This window comes from Bos indicus x Bos taurus, chromosome 6, assembly GCF_003369695.1.
Source record: "Bos indicus x Bos taurus breed Angus x Brahman F1 hybrid chromosome 6, Bos_hybrid_MaternalHap_v2.0, whole genome shotgun sequence".
Lineage (NCBI taxonomy): Eukaryota > Metazoa > Chordata > Mammalia > Artiodactyla > Bovidae > Bos > Bos indicus x Bos taurus.
Window position 1 is genome coordinate 89,505,543 of NC_040081.1, and position 25,836 is coordinate 89,531,378.

The 25,836-nt window shown below is 43.7% G+C and overlaps 1 protein-coding gene across 1 annotated transcript in view; it reads left to right on the forward strand.

Moving 5' to 3' along the window:
* The window catches only part of PARM1 (prostate androgen-regulated mucin-like protein 1), a 129,152-nt gene that overhangs the window by 84,739 nt on the left and 18,577 nt on the right, over positions 1-25,836 (forward strand). Inside the window, exon 3 of the mRNA XM_027544756.1 lies at positions 23,698-23,776. Within this exon, the coding sequence (XP_027400557.1) occupies positions 23,698-23,776 (79 nt within the window). The remainder of the gene's footprint in view (positions 1-23,697; positions 23,777-25,836) is intronic.

Consider the following 25,836-nt stretch of genomic DNA (forward strand, 5'->3'; position numbering starts at 1 on the left):
CACACCATCGTGATTATCTGGGTCGTGAAGATCTTTTTTTACAGTTCTTCTGTGTATTCTTGCCATCTCTTCCTAATATCTTCTGCTTCTGTTAGGTCCATACCATTTCTGTCCTTTATCGAGCCCATCTTTGCATGAAATGTTCCTTTGGTATCTCTGATTTTCTTGAAGAGATCTCTAGTCTTTCCCATTCTGTTGTTTTCCTCTATTTCTTTGCATTGATCACTGAAGAAGGCTTTCTTATCTCTTCTTGCTCTTCTTTGGAACTCTGCATCCAGATGTTTATATCTTTCCTTTTCTCCTTTGCTTTTCACTTCTCTTCTTTTCACAGCTATTTGTAAAGCCTCCCCAGACAGCCATTTTGCATTCTTGCATTTCTTTTCCATGGGGATGGTCTTGATCCCCGTCTCCTGTACGATGTCATGAACCTCCGTCCATAGTTCATCAGGCACTCTATCTATCAGATCTAATCTCTTAAATCTATTTCTCACTTCCACTGTATAATCATAAGGGATTTGATTTAGATCATATCTGAATGGTCTAGTGGTTTTCCCTACTTTCTTCAATTTAAGTCTGAATTTGGCAATAAGGAGCTCATGGTCTGAGCCACAGTCAGCTCCTGGTCTTGTTTTTGCTGACTGTATAGAGCTTCTCCATCTTTGGCTGCAAAGAATATAATCAATCTGATTTCGGTGTTGACCATCTGGTGATGTCCATGTGTAGAGTCTTCTCTTGTGTTGTTGGAAGAGGGTGTTTGTTATGACCAGTGCATTTTCTTGGCAAAACTCTATTAGTCTTTGCCCTGCTTCATTCCGTATTCCAAGGCCAAATTTGCCTGTTACTCCAGGGGTTTCTTGACTTCCTACTTTTGCATTCCAGTCCCCTATAATGAAAAGGACATGTTTTTTGGGTGTTAGTTCTAAAAGGTCTTGTAGGTCTTCATAGAACCTTTCAACTTCAGCTTCTTCAGCGTTACTGGTTGGTGCATAGACTTGGATTACTGTGATATTGAATGGTTTGCCTTGGAAACGAACAGAGATCATTCTGTCGTTTTTGAGATTGCATCCAACAAGCCTAAGAGACAAAAAAATCAGTAACAGAGCTGGGTCATGCCCCAGAAAGTTATAGTTTTAGGGAATATGATCCCCAGTAGGAACTGCAGAGTGAATGAATGAAGGAATGACTGAATGACTGGAGGAGAGGTGTGGCAAGTGAGAGGAAAATCCCTGAGGACGGTGAGTATACATTTCCTAGACCCAAGGGGGTTTATCCTTATGACCTATTAAATCAAAGAATATTTATCTTGCATCCACCAGGACCCTATGCTTGATGCAAAGAAGCACTAATAAGTAGAAGACCTGTCCTCTGAGATTTTATAGCTTTGTAGTTGTTCAGTCACCAAGTCGTGTCTGACTCTTTGTGACTCCATGGACTGCAGCACACCAGGCTTCCCTGTCTTCACTATTTCCCAGAGTTTGTTCAGACTCATGTCCACTGAGTCGATAATGCCATCCAACCATCTCATCTTCTGTTGCCCCCTTCTCTTCCTGCCCTCATTCTTTCCCAGCACCAGAGTCTTTTCCATTACATCAGCTCTTTGCATCAGGTGGCCAAAGTATTGGCGCTTCAGCTTCAGCATCAGTCCTTCCAATGAATATTCAAGGTTGATTTCCTTTAGGATTGACTGGTTTTATAGTTTAAGTTAAAAGAACGAGCACAAGTAACACTTAACACCACTCCTTTGTTTCTTTTTTTTTTTTAATATAATGCCATTTATTTAGAGCACCTTTCATCTGAAGTGTGGTTAATTATCCTTATTTTATTTACTCCAGTGCAGGAAGCACAATGAGGCTAAGTGACTGCATTTCAGACTCGTTTGTTGACTATGAGGGCTACTCCATTTCTTCTAAGGGATCCTTGCCCACAGTAATAGATATAAATGGTCATCTGACTTAAATTCTCCCATCCCCATTCATTTTAGTTCACTGATTCCTAAAATGTCGATATTCACTCTTGCCGTCTCCTGTTTGACCACTTCCAGTTTACCTTGATTCATGGACCTAACATTCCAGGTTCCTATGCAATACTGTTCTTTTACAGCATCAGACTTTACTTTCACCACCAGACACATGCACAGCTGGGCATCATTTCCTCTTTGGTTTAGCCTCTTCTTTCCTTCTGGAGCTGTTTCTCCATTCTTCTCCTTATTGGACACCTACTGACCTGGGGTTCTCATCTTCCAGTGTCGTATCTTTTTGCTTTTTCATACTGTTGTATACTGTTCATGAGTTGTAGGAGAGGAAGGGAATTGGGACCCAAGGAGAAGACAGGGCAGGGTAGACTGAGGTGCACACACCTGGGTTCCGCAGCTGCAAGCACAGAACTTGCTCTTGTCGAGGTCTCCAGTCCCCTCCACATTGCCACCTCTGGGGGTTAATTCTCAGTCCTGGTATAACCCAGCCTAGCACCGGACATGGATGGCCACTGCCCTTTCTGAAGCACTGTTTCCACTTGCCCTCTGAGACGCCTCTCTCTTGGTTCGTCACCTACCTGGCCGGCTGCTGCTTCCTGGTGCCTGTGGCCTTACTTCGCCCCCTCACCTTTCCACACTGGATCACCCCCAGGCCAACACTGCCTTCCTATCCCCCCCAGCCTCTCCACACTCCTTTTCTCCCCACACTCCCCACACTATGACCTCATCCTGCCTCCTGACTGAAATGCCATCCACATGCTGATAACCCAGAGATGTGAAATTCTATCCCTGTTTTCTTTCGATGAACTAAAGACATGTCAACACCCAGCTGTCGATGAACTCATAGTCTCCACTTGGGTGGCTCTTGGGTGGCTCAGATGTCATGTGGATCAGGTGAGCTGCTGATTTTCTCATCCCTCCGTGTGCTCCTGTCTCAGAAACCACGGACTAATCCTAGACTCTTTTCTCACAGACGCTGCATCCGGTCTTTCAGAATTTCCCCTCACACCGCTGTCCTTTCTCACAGGTGGACTTGAACACCCTGTAACTGATCTCTGCTCCCCACATCTTCACCAGAGAGATGCTTTTCAAGACCCAGGACAGATCCTGTCCTCCTTAGCTTTAACACTCTGTTTCCTTGTGCTTTACTTTCATCCTTTTACTTTTATATTGGAGTATGGTTGATTAACAGTGCTGTGGTCGATTCAGGTGCACAGCAGAGTGACTCAGCCACACATATACATGTATCCATTCTCCCCCAAACGCCCTCCCATCCAGGCTGTCACATGACATCAAGCAGAGTTCCCTGTGCTATACAATAGGTACTTACTGCTTATAGCAGCGTGTACATGCCCATCCCGAGCTCCCTAACTATCCCTTCCCCCTACCCTTCCCGGTTGGTAACCATAAATCCATTCTCTAAGTCTGTGAGTCTGTGTCTGTTTTGTAAATAAACTCATTTGTATCATATATTTTTAGATTCTGCATATAAGGGAAGTCATACAATATTTTTCCTCCTCTGACTTCACTCAGTGTGACAATGTCTAGGTCCGTCCATATTGATGCAAATGGCATTATTTCATTCTTTGGGCTTCCGTGGTGGCTTAGATGGTAAAGAACTACCTGGAGTGCAGGAGACCTGGGTTCGATCCTTGGGTCAGGAAGATCCCCTGGAGAAGGGAATGGCAACCCACTTCAGTATTCTTGCCTGAAGAATTCCGTGGACAGAGGAGCCTGGCAGGCTACAGTCTGTGGGGTCACAAAGAGTCGGACACAACTAACAAACACACATACAAAATTCCATAGTACAGATGTAACATATCTTCTTTATCCATTCCTCTGTCAATGGACATTTAGGTTGTTTCATGCCTTGGCTATCGTAAACAGTACTGCAATGAACATGGCGGTGCATGTATCCTTTCAGACCATGTTTTCCACAGATATATGATCAAGAGTGGGACTGCAGGGTCTTATGGTAGCACTATATTTAGCTTTCTAAGGAACCTTCATACTGTTCTCCATAGTGGCTGTGCCTACATTCCATTTTGCTGGGGATGCTTGCACTTTTAAATCAGAGTAAAACCCGAGGTCTGTATCACGTCTGCAGTGATCAAAACGCCCTGAACCTGCCCTGTCTCTCTGCCTTCACCTGCTTCCGCTTTCATCAGCAAGTACACCAGCAATCTTACTGCTTCTTGAACAAATTGCAGACACTATTGCCCCGGGGCCTTTGCACTTACATGTTCCCGTCAAGTCTTTAAAGGCTCCCTCCTTTTCATCAGGAAGGACTTTGTTTAGCTGTCCTCTGCTCAAGAGGCAGATACCTCTTGATACCTCATACCCTGTCTGGAATAGTCATCCCATCAACATGGATCCCTTTACCCTACTTGCCTTTTGATCACTTACCACTTTCTGACATTATCTCATTTATTTAGTGAGTAGGTGTCTGTTTTCTGCCACCAGACTATCAGCTTATGAAAACAAGGATGTTGTTCACAAAGAGGAACATCCCCAACCACTGTAAACGAGTCAATCAGCCAGTACCAGAGAAGCAATTTAATCTCTCTGAGCCTTGGTCTTCTCATCAATAAATGGAATAAACATAGTCTCCAAGTGATGAGGTTATTTAAAAGTTTAGTTGAGACAAGAAATATACAGCATAGTGGCTGTTGAGCCATGGCTCAGCTGATGCCTGTGCTTGTTATTTTACTATTATTTACCACTATCAACAGCATGATTATTGTTATTATTCTGCTGTTGTGATTACTATTATCATTGTTACTGTCTTCATCATAATGAAGGATGATATTATCTTCAACAAAGTCTTATTGAACTTTCACTGGGAATCAGGCCTCTGGCTAGGCAGTGGGAATTTGGTGGTGAATGAAACAGTCACCCACCTTGTGGAGTTTACAGTGTTGTATGTACATAGCATGGCAGGTAGCCTAAGTCTGGTTGATCCTAGGATGTGTGGAGGAAGACACTGCCGAAGAAGAGGAAAGAAGATTTTAGGACCACTGTAGCAGGATGAGACAACTGACTTTACTTGATGAGCCACTGATGGTCACCAAAGGCTTTGGATCAGGGGAAGAAACTGTTGAGCATTATACTTTAAGAGTCCTCTCCCACTATTGGTGGGAATGCAAACTAGTACAGCCACTATGGAGAACAGTGTGGAGATTCCTTAAAAAACTGGAAATAGAACTGCCATACAACCCAGCAATCCCACTGCTGGGCATACACACCAAGGAAACCAGAATCGAAACAGACACGTGTACCCCAATGTTCACTGAAGCACTGTTTATAATAGCCAGGACATGGAAGCAACCTAGATGTCCATCAGCAGACGAATGGATAAGAAAGCTGTGGTACATATACACAATGGAGTATTACTCAGCCATTAAAAAGAATACATTTGAATCAGTTCTAATGAGGTGGATGAAACTGGAGCCTATTATACAGAGTGAAGTAAGCCAGAAAGAAAAACACCAATACAGTATACTAACGCATATATATGGATTTTAGAAAGATGGTAATGATAACCCTGTATGCAAGACAGCAAAAGAGACACAGATGTATAGAACAGTCTTTTGGACTCTGTGGGAGAGGGCGAGGGTGAGATGATTTGGGAGAATGGCATTGAAACATGTATAGTATCATATGTGAAACGGATCACCAGTCCAGGTTCCTGCACCCATGATACAGGATGCTCGGGGCTGGTGCACTGGGATGACCCAGAGGGATGGTATGGGGAGGGAGGTGGGAGGAGGCTCCAGGATGGGGAACACGTGTGCACCCGTGGCGGATTCATGTCGATGTATGGCAAAACCAATACAATATTGTAAAGTAATTAGCCTCCAATTAAAATAAATAAATTAAAAAAAAAAAAGAGTATCCAACTGGTAGGAGTACATATATGTAAATTGCAGGGAGTTCAGGACTGGAAACTTGTAGACCAGTTTATACCTGGGTTCTGGTTTGCCATTGACACTGACATACTATATTAGTCACTACTCTGGCTTTAAGGGCTCTTCACTATAAAGTGAATACAAGAGAGACAGTCTTTCAGGGGTTGTGTATGTGTATGTGTGTGGGTTTTTTGGGTTTTTTTTTTGGCTTACCATACCATGAAAATTGTTTATTAGAATCATCCTAAGCAGAGGAAATGAGATTCACATTCATATGAAGTTTACTGAGAATTTGCATATTTCAAAAATGGGCTAGTGATTCACACAGGTTATCTTCAGAACATTCAGAATCTTCATCTTATCTTCAGAACATTCCAGTGAAGTGAGCTGGATGGTATCTGTTCCTTTTTTTTCAAGATTTATTTGTTTATGTATTGGCATGGTTGGTCTTTGTTGTTGCACACAGGCTTTTCTAGTGGCAGCAAGCGGGGCTACTCTCTGGTTGCCGTGCTAGGGCTTCTCACTGCAGTGGCTTCTCTTGTTGGGAAGCACGGGCTCTAAAGCACCGGTTCAGTAGCTGTGGCGCACAGGCCTTGTTGCTCCACCACATGTGGGATCTTCCCAGACCAGGAATCAAACCGGTGTCCCTTGCATTGCAAAGAGGATTCTTAACCACTAGACCACCAGGGAAGCCTGGTATCTGTTCTATACGTGATTAAATTGGCCAGAGAGGTTAAATGACTTAAGTTTTGACTTGAGTGACTTGGCCAGGATTCAAATTAATTCTTCTGAGGGACCCTAAGTCTTCCTTCCACCATACCCATCCTACTTGAATTCATAGAAATGAAAAGGTTGTAAGGATCCATGGCCTCCAGACCTGCTGTGAAAATGAGCCACATGAGATGTCAAATGCCCAGTGCCGCCAGCTGGGCCTGAGGGGCAGGGCTGCCAGATGGGAGGAGAAGCCCATGGCAGCTGCAGCCATCCCAAAGCAGCTGTGCAGACAGAACAAGTTTTCAGTTTTGTCTTTCAGTTTTTGTTTGGCTTTTGAAGGAAAAGAGAGATGTGGTGTGTTGTGTATGGGTCATCTTGTGTTACTAAATCAGAGTTCTTCAAGGGTGAAGACTGGGCCTGCGATGAGTTTGTGATGTCCTGAACTAGATTGAGTGGTGCCATGCAAAAGCTTGAGAGGCAAACTGATATCGCACACAAAATTATACTCAAATCAGCCCTAATTCCTGCAAATGCAAAATTTCAAATTATACTCACTGTGCTTGTTGCAGACTGGATGTTCTCTTTTGTCTGTAAAATCCAGGTGGCCACTGGTCTTAGTCCGTCCTACGCTTTCCATTACAAAGAGAAGGACTCCTAAATGTGAAACCTTTGAACTTTAAATTGCTAATCTGACTCTGTATCTATTAATTACAAACTGTGCTAATAAATACCCTGAAAGAAAGGGCACCAGGCAGGCACAGATATCTAATCCTCTCTGCATCTATACCTATGCAGGAGTTTCAGCTGTCAAAACACCTCCTTATTCCAGGCTAACTCTTAGGATGAAAACAGATTTGAAAAACGAATTAACTCCTAGAAAAGGGGGAAGAATCATTTTTAAAGTATACATAGAAAAATTCTAGGGATAAAAAAATATATCTTATAGTAAGTTAATGACCAGTATATTTAGATGATATATTCAAAATATATAAGGGAGGGATGATGATTTAACAAACAAACATAAAATAATGTTAAACATTTATTGATCAGATTCTTTCAGACTGCTCAGAATGCATCAGGGAACAATAATCCTAAAAAAGTATTGTATCTACCTTAGGCTCAGTTTTACAAATATTAAATCATGGTACATGCCCAGGCCTGGTGAATGGCACCAACATATTTTACTTCAATCCTCCATCACCGAATCCTGTTGGTTAGAACTCTTAATAGGTCCCAAGTTCATCCACTTCTCTCACTCTCATTTCCATGTCAAAGCTCCTGTAATCCCCCTGTGATAGCCCCTGACTGGTCCATTCATGTCCTCTCCTGCACCAATCTACCATCTTGCTGGTTCTCCACATAGAAGCCAGAATGATAATTAAACACAAGTCTGATCAAAACATGTATAAACTCACTATTACCAACATCCCAGCCCCTCTGGGGCATCCACTGCTCTTAGGATGAAATCTACAAGCCCACAGAGCCCCAGCAGAGGTAGGGCTCTGCCCACGAAGCCTGCCTCATCTCAACGCCTACCCCTCCATCTCTCCATCTCCCATGCCACCTCTCTCCTGGTTCCATGTACCTGTGACTCTCCCTCTTGTCACAGGGCCTTTCTTAGCCTGGATGCTTCTACCTGGAACCTTCCCACAACATGTCATCATTTCACCCAGTGAATTCCAATTCACTCCTCAGGTCTAGGCTCAAACATCACCTGTTCAGGAAGTCTCTGCTGGGGCCCCCAGTCCAGCTCTGGACTATCACAAATTCAGTTGTTACAAACTCACAATTCAGTTCTTTGCAGTGTGCTTATACATTTATTTGTGTGGCTCTTTGTTCACAGCTTACACTGCTTTTTCAGGTACATGATGGGATGGGTGTTGTCTATTTGGGCTTACAAATATATCCCCAGCACCTAATAGTGTCTGGCTCAGAGCAGATGCACAATAAATGTTTGATGAATGAGTAAATGAATGGCTTTTAATGACTAAATACCAAGCTTTAGACAATAAAGATGTATATTCACCTCACCTCATAAGTTCTAAACTTTGAATTGAAAATGAAGAGAAATTAAACATTTTTACGTTATCTTAATCTGTTTTGTCTACTACGACAAAAATATCATAAACTGGGTGATTTAACCACAAGTATTTATTTCTCACAGTTCTAGAGGCTAGGAAGTTCAAGATCAAAGCACCAGCATTCCTAGTTCAGAGCTGGTGACTTACTGCTGTGTTATCCCACGGTAAAAGGGGTAAGGGCACTCTCTGAGGTCTGTTTCATAAGGACACTAATCCCTTTCATGAGGGTTCAACCCTCATGACATAAGAACCTCCCAAAGGCCTCGCCTCTTAATACCATCACATTGCAGGTTAGGACTGTAACATATAAATTTGGAGGGTACATATAAATTTTGGGATCCTGAAGACCTGAGCACACCCCTCTAATACACCATCATCATTGTTGTTCCATCACTAAGTCACGTTCGACTCTGGCCCCATGAACTGTACCCCACCAAGCTCCTCTGTCCTCCACTATATCCCAGAGTTTTCTCAGATTCATGTCCATTGAGTCAGTGATGGTATCTAACCATTTCATCTTATGCTGTCCCCTTCTCTTTTTTCCTTCAATCTTTCCCAGCATCAGGGTCTTTTCCAATGAGTTGGCTCTTCGCATCAGGTGGCCAAAGTATTGAAGCTTCAGCTTAACATCAGTCCTTCCAATGAATAGTCAGAGTCAATTTCCTTTAGGATTGACTGGTTTGATCTTCCTACAGTCCAAGGGACTCTCAAAAGTCTTCTCTACACACAATTCAAAAGCGTCAGTTCTTCAGTGCTCAGCCTTCTGTTTGCTCCAACTCTCACATCTGTACATAACTACTGGAAAAACCACAGCTTTGACTATATGGACCTTTGTTGGCAAAGTGATGTCTCTGCTTTTTAATACATTGTCTAGGTTTGTCATATATTTTCTTGGTCTCCAAAATCACTGTGGAAGGTGACTGCAGCCATGAAATTAAAAGACACTTGCTCCTTGGAAGGAAAGCTATGACCATCATTTTAGACGTCTGAAGGGCTGTCTACCACCATATGGGATTCTACCCACCCCATTCCTACCATGCTTCTCTTTTCCCATCATGCTGGCTCCTGTCTTTGGTCCCTGTGGACTGCAAGGCTAACAAGAGTATGAACTGGTATAAGCCCTCACTCACATTTTTTTCTTTTGTACCCAATTCTTTACACTTAAGCTAAACCCCTAAGCTTGCTAACACTCATACACTCCCATAAGGAGCTCCAACTGTCAGATAATATTTTAGATTTAAAAATATTCTGAACTCTACTACTTTTATTTCTCCTTTGGTTTACTTTTAATTTTTATTTTTTTAACCCCCAAAACATTTTGTATTGGGGTACAATCAATTAACAATGTGGGAGTTTTAGGTGAACAGCAAAGGGACTCAGTCATACGTATACATGTATCCATTCTCCTCCCAACCCCCCTCCCATCCAGGCTACCACATAACATTGAGCAGAGTTCCATGGTCTATACAATAGGTCTTTGTTGGTTATCCATTTTAAATATAGCACCGTGTACATGACCTTCCCAAAGTCCCTAACTATCCCTTCCCTTCCCCGCCCCCAGCATCCTTTGTTTACTTTTGCTACCTAAATCTTAATCTGGCTTTAAAATATTTACAAAACATCCTTTGAAAAATCTATGGCAAGATAATAAAATCAGCTAGTTACCACCGATGTTATCTAGTAGCAATGTAACCCCATCATATTATTTTAATTGTCTCAGTACCACCTTTCATTACATTTGGAAAGTTTGCTCCATGGAACACTTTCTTTCTTTCTGCTTCAAATATGTTCATCAGTCACATGTGACTAAATGACTAAGTGATTTTGGAAATGCTTCACTGAGGACATGGGATTTAGCTTATAAGCACAGCTGATATCATAAATGAATCTATGGCTTGTTGGCTCATTGGGAAAACTTGTTGGAATATACCTGATTCCACATCCAGACTGAACTCTTACTGTAATCTTCTGAATCAAAGGAGCATGTTTTTTGGTTACAGAATGCTAACAGGAACGTGAGACTAGATCAGCACTAATCCACTGTCTTCATCAGAAAATGTTCTACAACTCCCACCCTGGTGTGTTGAGTCAGGAATATTGCATTCGGAGAACACATGATGGATGCTAAGTTGACATTGTCCTCAGCATGCCTTGCTTCTCAGGTCCTCGGAAAGAAAAATACTGGCCAGCAAGAGACAGCATTTTATTCTACAGTATCTTGCTTTTGTCATCAGACCCACAGCCTTCAGGGATAGAATGCAAGCTCCAAACCCTAAGGTGAACTTAGGTTAAAGTCATAAATCTCAGTACGTCCATGGAAATGGGCCATCAGAAACGTTTTGCCATACTTTTGTTTGGTGAAATTATGAGGTCATTTCCTAGCCAAGCTCTAGAAGGGTAAAAATGTTACCCATAGTACAAACTTTGGCATCAGACTGCCTGGTTCAGCTCTCACCAATGCCATTGACTAAATGGAAGACCTGAAGTTTATTCATCACTGAGTATCACGTTTTCTCATCTATACAATGAAGGTATAATAGCGCTCACCTTATAGGATTCTTTTTAGGATTAAATGAGACAAGTATACGAAGAGTCTCGTACATAGTTAACACGAAATCAGTGTTAGCTATTATTATTATTACAGTTGGGGGTCTTATTCTCAGTGTGGATACCAAAAAGAGTTTGACTCTTCTAGACTTTGACTTTTTTTTAACTTGAAAAAATAAAATGTTTGTAAAAACACCTCGAGATTCCCCAAGAGGATTATTACTATAAATATTAGGTAGTCAAGATCCATTTAAGCACCTGTTTATAACACAGTTCAGAAAAGGATAATCCACAAAGTGTGAAAGAGAAAAGTAACGATGTTCACACTGGAAATTAGTAGTTCTTTCATGAAACTTGGGAAATCCAAAGTAAAGAGGTAAAGAGTACAAACAACTAGAGATTTCTAGCTGGGAGAAGATAAATCATGGAGAAGAAAGGACACAGAAGCTGAGCTTGAAGGATTTTTTCCCAGGCTCCACTTCCACCCGATGGTGGAGGATTAAGACCTAGAGCATGCCTTCTTTGCTTAACTGGCGTCAAAGTTTGCAAATTACTTTCTTGGCAGCCTGAATCTGGGAGAAATTAAAACTTGGTAAAATACAATCTCCAAAAGCAGGTTCCTACCTGGCTTTAGTGATTAATTACATGGAGGCAAAGCTAAATTAACTAATGGTTCCAGAGAGATCCTCAAGTTCTTGGGCTGCAGTAACTATACTGATGTCACTGCCCTTGGTCAAGGTGTTGAGACAGGTGACCTGAAACTGACTCTCTGCTTCCCAGCCAAGAGTCATTTTTCCATGACAGACTGGCATACTATTTGGCAAACAGGGTTAGAGCTCTGTCTTGGGCCCTGAGAAGCTCCTCCCTTCCTTCTTGATGCATCCTTGGAACCAAGAAAATGTCAGTGTGGAAAGTCTTATTTGCCAAGGCTAGGGAGTCTCAAAGGGATCTGAGCCTTCACCTGCAGACTAGATGAATCTCAAAAAGGGCATATACAAATTTCCTGGCTTATTTTTCTCTTCAGTATGGTTTTATCTGGAGAAGGAAATGGCAACCCACTCCAGTATTCTTGCGTGCAGAATCTCATGGACAGAGGAGCCGGGCAGGCTACCGTCCCTGGGTCGCAAGAGTCAGACACGACTGAGTGACTACACCACTACCACCATTGTTTCATCTGTGGTCATGTCTCATTTTCATCGCTGGAATGCTAAAGAGATAGAACAACCCAAACGTTTTTCAGTTTTCATGGAGATAAATGGCACCTGCATCACATGATTTGCCCCTCTACGTGGGGCATCTGTAAAAGGGTGACTTCAGAGAGGAGATCCTCAACTTGGCCCCTAAGTTGGAAGTCAGAGGCCACAGCTGACTTCTCAGCCTGCCTGCTGCCACGCAGCTAGTGGTCTCCAGGTGGAAAACTCCCAGGTTTTCAGGGCGCCCAGTATCTCTTTGATCCTCTCAAGGCTAATTGCATTAAAGATAGCAGATAGCAGAGAGATATCAGGATCTATTTACCTCTTTCTAACATGACCCCTCAGTAGAAATATCTTGGTCCTTCAGTCAAGAAACTTGATGACCCAACATGATACAGCTCACTTGCTCACACTACAGATCAGAATTTTCACAAGAGGAGAAGGAAACTTCTCCTCATCCACGACAAACAATAAAGGGGACTCTCTGATCTTTTTTTTTAAAATGAATCTCTAGAAATCTCTCCCATCCCAGTCCCTCAAAGATGACTCAGAGCCGAGATCCCCATCATGTCAAGGTGTGGTCCTCTCAGCCCAGTAGAAGCTATAATTCAGCTCCAGCTGAATTATCTTTAGTAAATCAAGCTTGAGGCTGGTGCACTGGGACGACCCAGAGGGATGGTATGCGGAGGGAGGAGGGAGGAGGGTTCAGGATGGGGAACACATGTATACCTGTGGTGGATTCATTTCGATATTTGGCAAAACTAATACAATATTTTAAAGTTTAAAAATAAAATAAAATTTAAAAAAAATAAAAGAGTAATGATAGGCTTATAAAAGGCTTCCCATGTGGCCCTAGTGGTAAAGAATCTGCCCGCCAATGTAGGAGATGTAAGAGATTCGGGTTCAATCCCTGGCTCAGGAAGATCTCCTGGAGGAGGGCATGACAACCCACTCCAGTATTCTTGCCTGGAGAATCCCCATGAACAGAGGAGCCTGGCAGGCTACAATCTATAGCATTGCAGAGTCAGACATGACTGAGGAACTTAGGCAGGCTTATAAAACCAGGCACTGAGAATCTGTCCTGCAGGAGAGAACGAGAAGCAGAGACTGACATGTTTAGGGATAGACGTCAGGGCTTAGTTCCTGGCTTCAGGGTTGTTAATGGGTAAGACACGCCCAGAGACTGAGACCTTTGTACTGTACTTCATGATGGACAAAGCATTTTAAATACACTAATTTGTAAAAGTGCTCTGAGAGCAAAGCGAGTGATTCATCAAAGCTGGGCACACAGTAAACATCAGCTGTGTGAATGATTGAATGAATTGCCACTTTACAGGGAGAGACAGGGCCACAGACACAATATGGAGGCAGGGAGCCATGAAGCAACTTGCTCCTGACTCTTCAGCTAGCGTGTGTATAAAGCCAGTCTTCCAACCCAGGTCTTCTGGTCGCAGAAATAAGTTTGGGAAATCCAGCCTCAAGGGTAGAATTCCATTTCTGCACAGTAACCAGATGAATAGGTTTTTATTAACTGCTTTTGCTAAAATCCTAAGTGGAAATGCCCACACGGCTCTGTCCAGCTCGGTGCCCGGCACAGGGTAGCAGGGAAGGAACAGGTGCCTGCCATGACTTCTGTGACCATGGTTGTTTTTCTTAATGCTTTTATTTACTGCTTTTGGCATAATACTAGAGATGTCCCCTGAGAACTGTTGTTAAGTCAAGACTGAATTCAGCCTTTAAGAAGAGACTGTTAATAACATTCAGATGGAGGGGTCACCCCTGTTTCGGGAAGAAGGCTCACTCCCTGTGGGCTTCTTTTGGTCTGGGGAGTGCCGAGTGAGAGGAATGCTCCCTGATGTAGTACTCATGGCAAGCTGCTGTGTGGTGATGAGCTTTCCCTGATGCTGTGGGGAAGGAGGAAGAGGACCACTGTTTGCTCTTCTTAGAAACCCAGCCTAGTTTGCATGACAGGTGTCAAAGGCGAGCTGGGGTCAGGCGACCTAATCAGGTAGTTATAACAAAGAGGCTTCATTTGTGTTGGGAAAGATTGTAATTGCAAGTGAAATGAAGACACTTTAAAACTATGGTCACCAGGACCTGTGCCGACTTGTGTGCCCTGGCTGGCATTAATTACAAACCTGCACTCCCTGCATCCTTCAAGCACAGCTGACATGCCTGCAGGAGAGAGAAATGAAGGAAAGAGAAACGCGCACTTGCTCGGGCAAATGCAAATCTTTTATTATCTCAACAGAGAGTCATGTTTCTTGTATACATTTTTTTAACTATATTCTATCCAAGTGGGTAAGATACTTTTTATTTTTTTTCCAATTTAATTTTAATTTTATTTTATTTTTAAACTTTACAATATTGTATTAGTTTTGCCAAACATCGAAATGAATCTGCCACAGGTATACCTGTGTACTTTTTAAAATTGGGGTATAGTTGTTTTCCAACGTTGTGTTAGTTTCTGCTGTACAACTAAGTGAATCAGCCTTATGTATACATATACACCCTCCCTCTTGGGCCTCCCTCTCACCCCTGCATTCCACCCCTCTGGGTCATCACTCAGCACCAAGCTGAGCTCCCCGTGCTATATAGCAGTGTCCCACTAGCTCATTATTTTACACACGGTAGTGTATATTTTAGACAAAAATAAAGCCAGTCCCTAAACCAGGGCTTCTGATTACAGGAAGTAGAAAAATACAGGTATTAGGGATCCTGCCCCAAAGTTTGAATCCCAAGTCTGTCCACTGATCATTTCTGCAAACTAACTAGCTTTTAGGAGAAAGTATAAACATGAAGGCAATGGCACCCCACTCCAGTACTCTTTCCTGGAAAATCCTATGGACAGAGGAGCCTGGTGGGCTGCAGTCCGTGGGGTTGCTAAGAGTCGGACATGACTGAGCGACTTCACTTTCACTTTTCACTTTCATGCATTGAAGGAAATGGCAACCCACTCCAGTGTTCTTGCCTGGAGAATCCCAGGGATGGGGGAGCCTGGTGGGCTGCCGTCTATGGGGTCGCACAGAGTTGGCCACGACTGAAGTGACTTAGCACAGCATAAACATGAAGTAAATGATTCCAATTGGGGTCATATTTGACCAATTTTGATAAAGTTCACCTCTGTCACTCTGTGTGATGAATTGACTGAGTAGTAACTTAATGATTTAAAGCTACAAGAGGAAGGGTGCAGCGGAGAGGACTGAGACAAACTTAGATTGTGCTAATTAAAAGCAATTCTGTGGCATATTTGCATGCAAGCTCTATGCCTTATAAGGGAGTTTTAATTTGGTATCATAGCTACTTACAAAGTTCAGTTTAACAAATAACTACACTTTAGAAGAATCAGTTCTTTTATGAGTTACTTACTTTGGGTCTAGACAAAGAAGTACACTTGGTATCCTTAGCTTTTAACGGACTTTCAGTGCAGAGAGTTTGCAGAACATGTTCACAGAAAGCTATGAGTCTAACAGTGTATTTCACATGTCTTTATCTTAGATATATACGCATACCTACCCACAGCTATACCTGTCACCATTACAGACTAGAATAAGTTTGTGGACTTGTGCCGTACAAAGGGAAAGATCAAACATCTAGAAAAGGAGGGTTCAAGATGAGCAGACATCATTGGGAGTGATTTGCAAGACCACGTTGGACTTGAAAAGATTCTTGCGAATCCTGCCTCTGGCCAGAGTACTCCCATGGTTCCCACCCTCTCCACTGTCGAGTCCAAACAGCACATCTGGCTTTCAGAACTCTCCACAGTCTGGTCCTGAGTACCTAGCCACTTCATGGTCCCTTTTCATTTCCATCACACCCACTTATGCTGACGGCAGCCTTAGTTTTGTCACCTCTGTAAGTTGTGTGACCTTGGGTAAGATACCTCTCTCCTCCATTCCCTCAATATCTCAGTCTCCTAACCCATAATGTGAAGTGACCAGGCTCACAACAGTCCCCTTCATTCATGCCCCTGTGCAAAGCACATCCTCCCACGTGACCCTACCAACAGAGCCACAAAGTGGAAAGGACATGGATTATCCCAGTTTCAGGTGAGGACACCGGTTAAGGTGCTTCTATCTTCAAAATAAAAGTGTGGTCACTCAATTGTGTCTGACTCTTTGCGACCCCATGGGCTGTAGCCCACCACGTTCCTCTGTCCATGGAATTCTCTAGGCAAGAATCCTGGAGTGAGTTGCCATTCCCTTCTCCAGGGGATCTTCCCAACCCAGGGACTGAACCCAGCCCTCCCTCATTGCAGGCAGATTCTTTACCATCTGATCCACCAGGGAAGCCCTCTGTCTCCAAACTCAGTGCTAATCCTTCAGGCCTGAAATGTTAGGTGTCTGTCTCCATCTAGCTGGTTCTTGCCTCAAACCTTCAATATTGTCTGTCCCAGTCCTGCCCACCCTTTAGAGAACAGTTTCTCTCCCTCCTCTGCCCTATGCCTGCTGTTAGAGACACACATCCTCCCCCAAGTCAGAGGCAGAAATACAGAGTTTGCTGCCACCCACCTCCCACTTTAAGTACCCACCTGTTTGTCCATCCCATGCTACACTCCCCTGTGAGGTCCCCAGACTCTTGTCTCCACAACTGGGTGGTGAAACCTCAGATCCCTGCCTGTTATGTCTTTCTATTGGCACCGTCATAGCCCAAGAGAAGCCCGGGGAGCCCCATCAGGAGATTGGTTTGTAGCTTGTGGGACTGGTTTGAGGTCAGAGGGAGATAAGCTTCATTTCCTCTAGTATGGGATAGAGTAGGAAGAAACACAGGGGTAAAATTCTAGCAGAATTCAAGGCCAGAAGTCAAAGCGACCTTCAATAATGTAAAATTAGGATCTGCCTAGATTACAGTGTCCAAAAATGGAGATTTTTCCTTTTCACGTTTTCTCCCCCATATCACAACCTACACGCACACGCATGCGTGCACACACCCACAGGCACAGGACCAAAGCAGATCGCAGCCCCCGCCTACCCTGTGGTGGTGCCTATTCTGCAGTGTAAGCTTTAGGTGACACTCCCAGTAGAGTTCTGGACCACAGCACACACTAGAAACTGATGACCTAGCCCTTCTTGGGCTGCTGTTCTGACTGGTGTCTGCTCCTCACTGATCCTTCTCCCCATTAACCAGAATCATTGAGCTTCAGTTCATCTCCACCAGGACCCATATGAGGACCCAAACTCCCACATGGCCCAGAGTTGGGCCCTGATTCCTAGACAGCCAACAGAAGGCAGACAGAGAATGGGCCAGAGCAGCAGATTTTATTTGCAAGTGGACTCGGATCTAACATGCTTCTCCTGCAATGCAAGAGACTTGAGTTGGATCCCTGGGTTGGGAATATCCTCTGGACAAGGAAATGGCAATCCACTCCAGAATTCTTTCTTGGGAAATCTCATAGGCAGAGGAACCTAGTGGGCTACGGTCCATGGGGTCACAAAGAGTCAGACTTGACTGAGTAACTAACACTTTCTATTTCACGTTGGGATCTGATACTAGGGTCCAGATGGCAGGAGAACCCAGCAGGTAATAGTGTGGACTCGGGAGCCAGTCCCTGTATCCCAGTCCCTCTAATTACCAACCATGGGCTTTGGGCCCTTAACTTCTCTGTGCCTCAGTTTCCTCATCTGTAAAATGGAGATAACAAGAGGACCCACCACACATAGTTCTTGTGAGGATTGCTTGAATCGAAATATGTGACGTTTATAGAGCAATCCTGGCACAGAGTAAGTGTTGGTTGTCGTAATTTGTATTCTTGTTGTTTATTACTCTTACCCTTGTTGTTTGGAGGAAGGAGTTGTGACATGAGACTGTTACTGTAAAGTGGGGAGAGCCCTTCCCTAGTGCAATAAAGGGAGATTTGGGCACATCCAGAGGTCAGCCCTCCAGTTCCTTTCCTTACCAGCTGCCCACTTCTGTCCTCCAGCTCGTGGGCAGACACGTTCTTTTCAAGAATTCATCTGAGACAGAATGTTCCTTTCCTCTTGGTGGCTTTAACTGAAGGAGTCACCACACACTCTGAAGTGGCCACCCGCTCCTCTTGTTCATTTCTTACCTATTCTCTAGACCAGGAAAAGGAAAGAAAAGATCAAGAACACTGAAAAACAGTCGAGAGATTTGTTAAAGACTTGTCAAAATAGATCAGACACACACACTCATACCCAAGATCCTGACCAAAGCACTTACACATGCATTCGAAACAAGCTAACTGATGAATTTCCAAGGAGAATGTAGTTCAGGAGTCATCCACAAATAGCAGAAGACACACCTTCTTTTGTCACACTAGAAACATCCCACTGTCATCTCCTTTGCCCCCTGGTGCTGTCAGAGCAATTGCAACTTTTTGGAGGAACCTAGGAAAACTCTTTCTTTCAGAGGTCATTTGAGTTCATGTCATCACATCCTAATATTCTCATTTCTGGATATGATTAGCAGGTATCCTGCCAAGAGGTCAGATGAACTGTTTCTTTCATGCTTAAAATAGGAGAAATAAAGGAACCCCCTAAATGAGAAGAGCCCCCTCGGATGAGGACATCTGAGGTTTGGGAATATTGCTAAGCCCGGGAAGACAGGAGAGCACCTTTAGGACAAGTGACAGGGAAGTAGGCTGGACAGAGCTCCTTCTGTGTGTGCAGGACTCCCTGTGTCTGCGAAGGACTAGATGGAATATAATAAAAAGAGGCAGGTGTTGGGAGAGAGAGCCCTTAAAATGATGCCATAGTTTATTCCAGGACTTCACAGGCACAGGACAGAGTCAAATAAGACAAGTGATGCCCTTCAGGAAAGCCTGTCTTTCGGTAGTCCGCTCAAAGTCTGACCAGGAGCATGGCTTTGTGGGATTTTGCTTTGGCTATTTCAAGGATATAATCGGATTCTATTCAGACAGATATTTCTAAAATAACTCCTCCTGCTCAGTCATCCCTGGGGACTCACAAGCACATGCTGTGGTGGTTGGACCACAGCTGTAGTCATGGGAGTAGCCTCTCAGGAGAGACCCAGAGCACAAGGTTCCAAGATGGATGGGTGGGGAGACTGCTGTTCAAGAACTTTCTCAGCACAGTGACTGGGCTCAAAAACTGCCAGTTATCTTTTTTCTTTGTCCATATTACGTTTAATTATTCAACATTTTAAAAAATTAATTAAACACCCACAGTGGGCTAGAAGCTGCCTGGTGCTGAGAATTCAGGGATGTGGCAGAAGAGACGCAGGATGTATGTGAGAGTCTGTCTGGGTAAAATCGCAAACACAACACAGAGTGTTTACGAGAAGCAGATACAAAGAACCGAGGACGTACAACAGCACTTCAACTTGCTCGGGGGTGTCAGGAAAGCTTCCCAGAAGGGCTGATGTGTAGTTGTCATGAGGAAAGCGTAGGAGTTGACCAAGCTGAAAAAAGGGTGGAGATGTAACCAGTATATTAATCATTAAACAGGCAAACCCCAGGAAATTGTCCTGGGTTCAAATGTTAGCTTAATGATTTGCCAGCTTGTAAAATCTGAATCAAGTTCTTAAATCTCTCTGAGCCTTGACTGCTCATCTATCAAATGGGACTCCTTCTCCTCACCTCATAAAGAGAATTAAATGAGACGTGAGCTGTAAGTTTCGCGGCCCAGCGCCAGACCTAAGTAACCACTGCAAGTATAGAATAGATTATTCTTTAGCCTGTTCTGGTTTTTTATCCTGTGTTGTTACAAAAGTGGGGGAAATACGAAACCCCTCTGAGAAGCCTCAGCCTTCACAGAGCTTCTTCTGCTCCATCACACCCTCCTCGTTTTTTTCTCCACCTGCCCCTCCACCTCAAAAGAAAAGTAGCAAGTGAAGGGAAAGTCCAGCTTACTTTAACCAGAACTCAGGGGGAAATGGCATTTGTTTTCGCAAGGAGGAAATCCAGCCTTTTCAGATACTATATACAGTTGGGCTCATTTTGGCTCAGCAACCCCATCAGATGCTCAGACTGCTACGTCCTGGGGTGTGGAACTTCCCAGGAGGGGCTTCTCAGCAGCTTCTGATGGCGGCAGCTGCCATGGAGGTGAGAGCAAGCTCAGGACATGAGACGTCCTAGGACCAGGGCCTGATGAAAGCCTTCCAGTTCCAGAAGACCCTTGCCCCCCCTAGGTGGCACCCTCTGAGACAAGCTGGGTGGCAGAATAGTTAATAAAGTGGCCCAAATATATAAGTGTAGTCCATTTTACCTCACATGTTTCGTTCTCCTTTTGGGCAGTAAGAACCCTCAGAAATGCCCTTTTGTTCAGCTGCCCTCAAGGGCTCATGAGGGGACATCACCTGCTGATTCCAGCTTTGGTTACGTGGGCTGTCCTTTATGACCAAGAAGGGTGGCCTTCAAGAGCCTTATTTGAAGACTTGTCTACACCAAGAGCCAGATAGCCACCAGTCAGAGAAGTGAGTCATTCTACCACTTGCTGTATTAAAAAAAAAAATAGCAACATGAGTTGGGGAACTGCTGGTTTTTTTTTAAGGTTTAGTATTTTATTTTAAATGACAAATTCAGTTTCAATTTCTATTATGACAAATACAATAAATATAATTCACATTAACCAAAGCTTTGTGGAATCTCCATTAAGTTTTTTTTTTTTAATTAATTTTTATTGGACTGTGGTTGCTTTACAATGTAGAGAACAAATATACGGATGCCAAGGAAGAAAGGGGGGCGGGGGGGATGAATTGGGAGACTGGGACTGACGTCTATGCACTATTGATACTATGTATAAAATAGACAACTAATGAGGACACCCTGTACAGCACAGGGAGCTCTGCTTCGTGCACTGTGGTGACCGGAATGGGAAGGAAGTCCAAATGGGAGGGTATCTACATTTATGTATGGCTGGTCCATTTTGCGGTACAGTGGGAACTGCCTGTTTTATCTTCAATAAGAGGTGGTATACAAAAAAATCCAGTAAATCGCGAAGTTGGAGAAGATCCAACAGCCTAGAGTGAGGGAAGAAACTTTGGGAAAGGTCAAACCTATGGTCTCCTATATTAATCATATCCTGGGGCAAGAAAGAAGGGTCTGACAGAGAAATCAACTATATTCTTTCTCTTCTCCCATTTTTTGAAAGGAGGAGATTAAATTCAAAGATCAGTTTTCAAAACTGCTCCTAATTGCGATCAGTGTATCTTTTTAAATCCTGAAATACCCCCATTATTTTATTGTGCAGTAATAATCCTCATTTCTCAAGCTCTTAAAACAGCTGTTAAGAGGTTTCAGTGAACTTTGAATTGTTCTAATTTCAGCACAGTTTGAAGACCAGGAAACTAAGTGCCACCTTTCAAAGTAGGAGTAGAGGTGTTCCATAAAGGGATCTGATCTTGAATTTTCTCTGCTTGATCCAGTCTGCATATTTGAGTGTTTGGTGCCATAATCATATTTTGATAGTAGTAAATGGGGAGTGAGAAATATATTGATAATTATGCCAGTCTGGCTCTAAACGACTCTAGTAGCAAAGAGATGGATGTGTGAGTGTTCAGGGTGTGGGAGCTCTGAAATGGTGCACGATGTCAGTCTGTGTAGACAGTCAAGGTCTGGTCTTGATCTCGATGTTAGCAATTCCTCCTTGGCCTTTTAGAAATTATAACCAGTGGGGGCATGGATGTCCACTGCAGCCTTCTTTCACCCAAACCTTGGGGGAGTTACTAAAGAGTTCACGGGTAGACTGATTTGTGCTTCTTAGCTCTGCTCTAATTCCTTCGGTGGAATGACTAATGAGAAGCACAATACACAAAAGCCATTCATAAGAGAGAGGGAAAAATATAAGAAGTGGCAAAATAATCTACAAATAGTATATCTCCAAAAATGTGGGGCAGATCCGTCACCTTGATGGATCCATAAAAGATGGGCACTGGTCCAGGAAGTCATGTCTGGATAGGGCTTTAGCTTGGTACACGTGGGTACATGCAGTTGTGTCCAGCTCTTTGCGACCCTATGGACTGTAGCCCACCAGGCTTCTCTGTCCGTGGAATTCTCCAGGCAAGAATACTGGAGTGGGTTGCCATGCCCTCCTCCAGGGGATCTTCCTGACCCAGGGATCGAACCCACGTCTCTCACATCTCCTGCATTGGCAGGCGGGCTCTTTACCACTAGCACCAGCTTGGTGCATAGGGCATCTCATTTAATTTTCTTAAAATTATGCAGACAAGTAGAACAGCTCTTCTTTCTGTATATAAAGGTGTATATAGCAGGTGAGCAGTGTATGAGTCGACAGGGTTAATAGCCCACATTCAGACAGCTAATAATGACCGAACCACACTTGAATCTACATCTTCTAGATCTGAAGCTCTTCCCAGTATGTTTTAAGAGTCCCATTCATTTGTTCAAGTAGAAAATAATTTCTCAGTGGCCTGAAATAGTAAATGGGGCCCCTAATAACAATTTTAGTCACTTTTAACAAAAAGTCACTTTAACTAAGAGACAAGAGCCCAATTGATTCTTGCATTTCTGAGGTGAAATAAATCTGAAATATATACATTATTAGTCACCAGCTCACACAAAAAGCTGCTGTGCTCCAAAGTAGTCATCTGTGGAAGCAATGTGGTTATTCTCATAAGGTTACATGCTCAAAGGGTTTTGTTTTGCTTGGTTTTTTTAAGTTGCCCTAATAGTTGCCTTTGGAGCCAGATTCTAAACTACACAATAAAACATTCATGTTACTTTATAACTGTACCTGGTTATTTCTACAAACAAAAAATAGTGTTACCTAACAGACTTGACCTTATTTTATATATCAAACTTGACTTTATCCTCTATAAAATCAGATTTACCAAGAATGAAAGCTGTGGGGTTTTTTTTAATGCTTTGATTTGATGGCGTCATTAAAAGTAGCACATTTCCTACCAAGATGACCCTTTTGAACTGGACACTGAGATAGCTGTGTGGTTCTGGTTTATTAAAACATCAATTGCATCATCTTGTCATGATCTTTGATTAAGCATCCTAGCTCTTCCAATATCTTGTGAGTGCTAGAAAGACAAGCTAAAATGTACTAAAGAAGAAAATGGGACTTCAGGAGATTTTAAATCCACTTTGCCTGCAAACAGCAGCAGCAGTGGCAACAGATTGGTGGTATTCTTAAAAAGATAATCAAATATTACTGTGGCCTGTTTTCTGAACTCCAGGTCACCCAGAAGGTCTTAATAAATAGTGGCCATTTACTCAACTTAGCCTAACCTGAGAAGTGTTTTGATAACAGAATGCATCCCCTGGGGTTTGTTGCAGAACCATCTGAAATGAGCACCCTTCCTTCACCTTCTTGCTGTGCTTTGCTCTTTCCCAGGCAGCATCGCCGCCATCACGGTGACGGTCATTGCTGTGGTGTTACTGGTGTTTGGAGTTGCAGCGTATCTGAAGATCAGGTAAGACACACCTTCTTCTTCATAAAGAATGGAATTCCAATTTGTCAGGCTTCAGGCTGAGTGCTGTTTTGCTGAGTACTTGTTTCTTGATAAGTGTCTTAGCTCTCAGAAATCTTGGCAGGGAAGTGAAAATGGCCAGCGGCTTGCACCCTGGACAGGAATAGATGGGACGGTATCTGAAAGCTGGCAAAGCAGAAGAAATCAGCAAATATACAGCATGATGATGTAATGGAAGGAGAATGAACCCAGAGTCAGGAGACTGGGGTCTTGGTCCTCTGCCCTTAAATCACATCATCACCCTGAGAAAGTCACCTGCCTCCTAAACCCACCTTGTCTTACCTGTGAAATGGGAGAGAAGTAGGGTGGGGGGGCTTGATGGTTCCTAAAAATCGATGCTCTGAACACTGCTGTGGAGGTGTGTATCCAGCCTAGAAGGAGGTTCTCACTGCTTCTAAATCAAAATGTTGAAAATACAAGGATGGTATAGTGTTTCCTATAAAACTGGTTTTTTTTTTCCCCCCTGAGATTTTATTCTTATATTTTGGGTTTTAAAGTAGCCTGTCTCTTATGAAAAGAGTCACTCAGTGGTAAAGAATCTGCCTGCCAAAGCAGGAGACATGGCTTTGATCCCCAGTCCGAGAAGATCCCCTGGAGAAGGAAATGGAAACCCACTCCAGTATTCTTGCCTAGGAAATCCCATGGACTCTGAGGAGCCTGGTAGGCTACAGTCCATAGGGTCACAAAGAGTAGGACAGACATAGCAACTAAATAACAACAAAAACCAAGGAGAAAGTTGTAGTACTCTGTGAGTCTCCCACTTTTGTTGTCTGTAGGAGTGTTAAGTCATGTCCGACTCTTTGCGACCCCATGGACTGTAGCCTGCCAGGCTCCTCTGTCCATGGGACTCTCCAGGCAAGAATACTGGAGAGAATTGCATTTTCTCTTCGAGGGGATCTTCCCGATCCAGGGATCAAACCCACATCTCTTATGCCTCCTACATTGGCAGGCAGGTTCTTTACCACTAGCACCACCTAGGAAGCCCCTTTTGTTGTCTAGCACTCTGTAAAATTTCAAAGTCTCAAAGACCACATTCTTCACATTGAGTGTCCTGCCAGCTGTTAAATGCCGAAAGGCATGCAGCACTCTGCTTCACCGGTCTGTGCCGTGCCTATAACAGGAACAGGAGGACACGTGCCACTGCGATGAGCACAGCTGGTCCCTGACCCCCAGCACATTATCCTCCCAGCAGCCGGGGCCCGGTTAGAATCAGGTCAGAATCAGGTCAGAATCTCCTCTGACCTGTCATTCCCTCCCTCAGACACCCCCAGTGGCCTCCCCCTCACCCCTAGAATTCAATTGACTCTTCAGCTTGTCCTGGGTTTCTTCATGGACCCACCCTGCCCATCCTTCTTGCTCATCACACATTTCTCTCCCTGCTAACCAGTGAGCTGCAGTCACTCTGGCTTTCTATCCAGGTTTTAGGACGCGCTAGGTTCCTTGTCTCTCCAGGTCCTTGGTTCTTGTGTATGTGTGTGTGTGTGTGAGAGAGAGAGAGAGAGAGACTGGCTTTTTTATTGGAGTATAATCGCTTTACAATTTTGTGTTAGTTTTTTCTCTGAGGCAACATGAATTAGCTATTGTTCTTCAGTCTCTAAGTCATATCCAACTCTTTGCGACCCCATGGTCTGCAGCATGCCAGGCAGCCCTGCCCATCACCAGCTCCTGGAGCTTACTCAAACTCATGTCCATTGAGTCAGTGATGCCATCCAACCATCTCATCCTCTGTCATCCCCTTCTCCTCCAGCCTTCAGTCTTTCCCAGCATCAGGGTCTTTTCCGGTGAGTCAGCTCTTCGCATAAGGTGACCAAAGTATTGGAGCTTAGGCTTCAGCATCAGTCCTTCCAGTGATATTCAGGGTTAACTTCCTTTAAGATTGACTGATTTGATCTCCTTTCAGTCCAAGGGACTCTCAAGAGTCTTCTCCAGCTCCAGTCCGAAAGTATCAATTCTTAGGTGTTCAGCCTGTGTATACATAGGCCTCCCTCTGGAGCCTCTCTCTC